The 5,451-nt window shown below is 55.0% G+C and overlaps 3 protein-coding genes across 3 annotated transcripts in view; 2 read left to right on the plus strand and 1 right to left on the minus strand.

The window, feature by feature from the left end:
• Positions 1 to 149: 149 nt before the first annotated feature.
• PUNSTDRAFT_137188 (uncharacterized protein) lies at positions 150 to 1,142 on the minus strand (the record flags this gene model as incomplete). Its single annotated transcript, XM_007386822.1, has 5 exons — positions 150 to 214; positions 285 to 426; positions 492 to 681; positions 740 to 1,008; positions 1,062 to 1,142. The coding sequence occupies 5 exons, from the start codon at positions 1,140 to 1,142 to the stop codon at positions 150 to 152; spliced, it is 747 nt and encodes a 248-aa protein (XP_007386884.1).
• A 240-nt stretch (positions 1,143 to 1,382) lies between these two features.
• PUNSTDRAFT_145651 (uncharacterized protein) lies at positions 1,383 to 2,549 on the plus strand (the record flags this gene model as incomplete). Its single annotated transcript, XM_007386823.1, has 2 exons — positions 1,383 to 1,783; positions 1,851 to 2,549. The coding sequence occupies 2 exons, from the start codon at positions 1,383 to 1,385 to the stop codon at positions 2,482 to 2,484; spliced, it is 1,035 nt and encodes a 344-aa protein (XP_007386885.1). The 3' UTR covers positions 2,485 to 2,549.
• Positions 2,550 to 2,873: 324 nt separating this feature from the next.
• PUNSTDRAFT_54607 (LrgB-domain-containing protein) overlaps positions 2,874 to 5,451 on the plus strand; it is a 3,534-nt gene continuing 956 nt past the window's right edge. The window contains exons 1-13 of the mRNA XM_007386824.1: positions 2,874 to 3,152; positions 3,207 to 3,235; positions 3,293 to 3,409; positions 3,462 to 3,470; positions 3,526 to 3,559; positions 3,613 to 3,702; positions 3,758 to 4,554; positions 4,605 to 4,733; positions 4,792 to 4,806; positions 4,881 to 5,000; positions 5,072 to 5,093; positions 5,169 to 5,308; positions 5,388 to 5,428. Coding sequence (XP_007386886.1) covers positions 2,879 to 3,152; positions 3,207 to 3,235; positions 3,293 to 3,409; positions 3,462 to 3,470; positions 3,526 to 3,559; positions 3,613 to 3,702; positions 3,758 to 4,554; positions 4,605 to 4,733; positions 4,792 to 4,806; positions 4,881 to 5,000; positions 5,072 to 5,093; positions 5,169 to 5,308; positions 5,388 to 5,423 — 1,812 coding nt within the window. The 5' untranslated portion in view covers positions 2,874 to 2,878 and the 3' untranslated portion in view covers positions 5,424 to 5,428. The remainder of the gene's footprint in view (positions 3,153 to 3,206; positions 3,236 to 3,292; positions 3,410 to 3,461; positions 3,471 to 3,525; positions 3,560 to 3,612; positions 3,703 to 3,757; positions 4,555 to 4,604; positions 4,734 to 4,791; positions 4,807 to 4,880; positions 5,001 to 5,071; positions 5,094 to 5,168; positions 5,309 to 5,387; positions 5,429 to 5,451) is intronic.

Genomic DNA, 5,451 nt, shown 5'->3' on the forward strand with positions numbered 1-5,451 from the left:
CTGTATCGTCACGAACTTTGAGCGATGAAGGACGAGGGCCAGCTTCAGGGCGGAAAATGGCTCGCTGAGGTTGAAAGTACGTGCAGGAAGGACACTGACGATCGGCTGTGTGTCGTGAGAAGTACTGCCAAACGCTACTGCAATCGATCTCACCAGATCACTGCCTTCTTCGGCGGTTTCTTCGAGCCAGGCGATATGTGCGTGTACAGTCGGACTGGTCTTATCATAAGAGAGTCCGATCAGCGGCCCCGGAGCGCCAACGGCACGGCGATGGTATAGAGCACTGGTCAGCAGCGGGTGGATAGTGCACGCGTTCGCCACACAGACGTCAGTAGGGCCCTGCGGAACTGGACTCCTTGAATACAGAAGTTGTTGGGCGTATCCGTATTGGGTGACCCCGCTCATGTCGTCCCGGTCTCCAGATCTCTGCGTGGAAGCTAACATCAGTCTCTCCGTTTCTTCGCTCCAGGAAGTACACTCGCCATACTAACGTCCTCGACAAATGAGCCCGACGCCACTTCAGGAGTGTGTGCGTCACGAGCAGGCGACGTTGAGTTGGGATCGATCTGAGTTGGATTGTTTATCCGACGGATAACCAATTCCGCTCTCAAGCGAAGAGCCGGGGCGGCTTGCTCATCTGTTCCCGCAGGTGACTTCGACACTGCAAACATGACAGAGTCGCTGATGTTGGGTTAAAACTCAGCATCGCTCGTCCATTTGTACACGGAGCCTCGCTCACCAGTGCTCGTGGGTTTCGCGGGGAAAGCATTTGCGTAGGATGATGGAAAGCATCACAAGCACTTCCGGTAATACAATCCTCCGGTCGTCGTCGTTCTTTCGGTACCCGCGAACGGCCATAGACTGTCGCAAGACCAGCGCAAACATGCTTCGTAACAGTTCATGTTCTTCGGAACTAAAACACTCTTCCTGGGCAAACATGCTGCCGTCGGCGTAACAGATATGATTCATATAAAAGTCGCGTGTTTGTTCGCAGAAAGAGGAAGGATCCTGATGGACCTATCATTATGCGCGCAAGCAGGGTATGCTACACTGGCACGTACCTGCATCTGCACCCATGTAGGCAGGCGCACCGATTCTAGCACGTCTACAATGTGACGAACAGACAATGGAAGGGGATCCATAGCGCTTGATCAAGACAGCGTGAGCTCGCATATCAAGGAGTACAGAGATAACTACGGACTGAAAGTAAAACGGAGGCACACAAGACAACCACCAGTGGTCCACCACATCGCGATCGCGCGAGACGCGACTCGGGCCACGTGCAACCCACAGCCCAGTTATTGTCCAAGTTTCAGTCGATCGTTGTCCAGTAACTTCATCCTACCTACCACATCGCGTACGGAAACAGTTAGCGCGCTACCATGGATCTTGCTACAAGCTCGGATGACGACGAATCTCGGACTCGTGCTGGAAAGCGTCGTCGAGTGTCTCGCCGGCACTTCGCCACCGGCGCCGGCTGCTATACCTGTGCCACACCCTTCTACTTCCCCGACGGAGACATCGTCCTCAAGGTGAAGGTGCACATCTTTCTGGGCGTCACTGGCTATGCTGCTTCTCCTGGATTGACCGCGCCAGACGCGTCACAAGAGTGGCAGTTCTTCAGGATCCATCGGGAGCGGCTGTCGTATTCACAGGTATTCGCGGACATGTTGGATATACCCCAGCCCCCAGAAGCGGACATGCATGATGGATGTGCGGTGGTAGAACTGTACGATGATGCTCGAGACTGGATGGCCACGTTACGCTGGATGTACGACCCAAGGTAAGCTCTTCCAAGGTTCCACCCCGTCTGTCATGCTTTACCCCTAACTAAAACATTGCGCCTACAGCGTTCTCACCACCAATCCTGGCCTCGTTACTTTCGACGTCTTAGCCGGCTGCCTTCGCATATCTACAAAATACGACATTCCAGCCCTACGTGAATGGGGTATCTGCGAAATGCACCGGCGGTGGCCACCCAACGTCGAGGACATCAACTCCGGCATCTCGTTTCCGCACGCAGCGGAAGCCATAAACCTCGCGCGAGAAGTCGATGTTCCCGATGTCTTACCTGCCGCATTCTACTCATTGTCGCTCCAGAAGTGGCGTGCCAGCAGCGAAGGCGGCCGGTCACACATGATCCTTTCGCTTCACGATCTTAGGCGCCTTATCGTGGGCCGGGAGGCTCTCGAAGAGGTGACTCTGGGAATGCTACAGAACCCCTTGCCCTCTGAGGACCGGGTCTGCTCTGCATGCACACCAGGTCTTGAGCGTCTGTGGAGGGAGGCGCTCGGTCCGGAGCCTGATATGCCTTGGGTGCACGGATGCTGGCTTCTGCGGGCGTTGCGGTCGCTCACGAACTGGACTCCCCCAAGTGGTGACGCACAAGTATGCGCGGGATGCGCGGACTACAGCGCAAGTCTTGCCCACGTGCGTTTGCGGGAGGTCAAGCGCAGGATGGCACAGTGGTTTTTGCTGGAATGAGAAGTTTGCGAAGATGTAGAGTATAGTTAGCTTACTTTATCCTGATCTGCTCATAAGTATATTGCACTACCAGTTTGCCTGTCCCGACTTCGTAATGACCTATAATTCATGGAAGCGAAAAATCTTCTGCCCGATGCACTGCAGTGCTCTCCAGACCGCGGCTCCGGACCCGGTCCGGAGCGCGACGCGTCCATCACGTGATGGCGTTTGGCTCTCGGGCGTCCGTGTTTCCGTGTCGCGCCTCCTGTCCAGTCCCTGCTCCGACGGCGCATAACGGCATATGGTCCTCCGCTGTCGGATCAGCGCTCCATCTCTCGGAGTCATGCAAAATGATACATATTCACCCGCTTGTATCTCCTTGTCCTCAACTTTGACCGGTCTCGAGTAAACAATCATGCAAACCACCTTAGAGGTCACCGTCACCGCGGCACATCCCCACATGCCGTTACGAAACCCAGGGCATGACTCCCGAACTATCGCTCATGATCCCAGTGCACCAGTGCATTCGAGACGAAGGTCACCTAGGCTATCGATGACATTGGCCATACCAAAGGCGTTCTGGATATGTATAAAGTCTGATCGGGCGCGATTAATCCAACAATGGGTGATCATTCCAGTCGTTATCTTGGTGATGCTTGTCTATGTTTGGGCTGTGAACCTATTAATGGGTATGTATGTATATCCTATCGACATGCTTCTCGTAACTGACTACTCGTCCGAAGTTAAACTACCATTCACATTCCCAGCTAGCGTAAGTCGGCACATGCCCTGTCAACCTGGAAGCCAGTCTCAGGCGATCATTTTCCAGGTTGTGTGCATGCTCCTGACCTTCATTATCCTATCGTCGTGTTCCGCAATCTTCGGGCATCGGCGCGTAGCTCTACCCCTTCGATACTTGGAGCCAGCAGCGGATTTCTTGCTGAAGGTAAGCTCCGCGAACATAGTATCATGCAGCGTACTGACTTTCCGTCACGCAGTGGATATCTGTAACGTGTCTATCTGTCACTTAAACCTCCTTTGACTGACCTTGGTGATTTCCAGGTGTTTTTCTGTCCGTCTTTCATTCTATTGCCTCGTACGTCATATTCTCTCTCGAGTTTCGGGTGTTTCTGGTCTAATATTCTCCAGTTAACGAGAGGAATACTCGTATTGGCGGTCTGGAAATCGCGAAGATTATACTACAGTTCTTCGTCAGCTTCGTCGTTTTCGTACTGCTCGGTATGCATCTTTCCCCAATCACAGGCACAGGCACGGCACTGACGAGAATCCATAGCTTGGGCATTTGTCAAATTTCTACTGGCCATATCCCCAGTGCGCAAGATACGAGGATCCGACGAAACTATGGCGGAGATACCAGGAGAATCCATAGAGATGACAATGGCAGGAACGACGGCCATCGACAATGGGGGTCTTGCTGGTGCTGAAGCGCACGAGCATGTCCCGGAGCAGAATGTTACCCTTCCTGAGCCGGTGCTGGCAAAGGGAGATGGCGGCCGGTCATCGCGAGACCCGGTTCGACGCCCCGAATCACTCGACCTACCCACCTCGACCGCAACGCCAGAACTGTCCCGGAATCAGTCGCAGACCACCCTGGTGCGAGTTCCAGGGATAGTTGCTAATACAGAAACGAAGGAAGAGTCGCGACCAGAACAACTTGCTCCTCGAATTAGGAAGCTCATCGCCCCGACGGTATACGGCCTGATCTTCCTGGTGTCCATCCCAGTATTCTACACAACGTCCCAGTCACTGCCCCTCTTTCTCAGCTGGAACATTCTCATGTTCATCTTCTCTGCCGAAGCCATACCTACGCGAGTTCGTAGGGTTATGCATCCGATCTTGACCTGCAGCGTCTTCTCCGTTCTCGGATTGTGGGCCATGGGCGCGATCCGGGGATGGTCTATATTCGAGTCGCTGGACCATTACTCCACCGGCACCAAATATCTGCAACTCTTCGATCCCAAGGGGCAGACGCATTTACCACCGCCTGGCGCAGGAGACGTCCTCACGTCCGTCCTCGACGCTTCAATCGTCAGCTTGGCAATACCGATGTATCGTTACCGGGCTGAGATGGTGAGTATCGAACCTACGTCGATGGTACGATCGAACTAACGACCTTTCAGAGGCGATATTGGTTCGAAATGCTCTTCACCGTGCTGCCACTGTCATTGCTATCGGTTTTCATCTACCCTCTGGTATCCCGTGCAATTCTGATCTCACCATCCCGAGCCCTCGCATTCGCTGCGCGTAGCGTAAGCACCACCTCCCTCACGAAGCCCGAGGTCTCCGTCTAACCCCTTCCACGTCCAGGTCACCACTCCTCTCGTAAGTCGATATCTCGCCGCGAGTCAACGTCAACGATCCAAGGCACTAAGTACTTTTCCCCCGTGCCATCACAGGCTATCCCGATGGAAGCATCACTCCAGGGCGACTCGGGTTTCACGGTCCTGCTCTGCATCTTCACTGGGATCCTCGGCGCCATCGCCGGGCCCCAGATGCTTCGCGTTCTCCGTGTGAAGGTGCGCACCCGCCCTTCCATCCGAGGGAGTGTGGATTTCTGTAGAGAGAACTGACAACATAAGCCATCCAGGACTCAGACTTCATCACCATCGGTCAGTCCCCCGTTCTCTGCCATCGCCACCGCGATAATTTTTACTGACCGACATGACGTCGCGAAACGTGATAAGGCGTGGTACTAGGCTGCACGGCGTCCGCGATATCGACCGCGGCGTTGCTCGGGACGAACCCGCGCGCGGCGGCGATCTCGTCCCTCGCCTTTGTTCTCTACGGGATTAGCTGCATCATCCTGACGAGCATCCCTCCCGTCGTACGTGATCGTCGGAACCCGGCTACTCACGCAAGCTGACGGGGGTTCACCCCTTCCCCCCGCCTTTTCCCTTTCCCAGGTTAGCGTGGTACAGATGCTCGCCGGGCTGCGCTGACGACGGCGGGGGGGGGGGGGGGGGGGGG

The sequence above is a fragment of the Punctularia strigosozonata genome (genome assembly GCF_000264995.1).
Source record: "Punctularia strigosozonata HHB-11173 SS5 unplaced genomic scaffold PUNSTscaffold_12, whole genome shotgun sequence".
Classification (NCBI taxonomy): domain Eukaryota; kingdom Fungi; phylum Basidiomycota; class Agaricomycetes; order Corticiales; family Punctulariaceae; genus Punctularia; species Punctularia strigosozonata.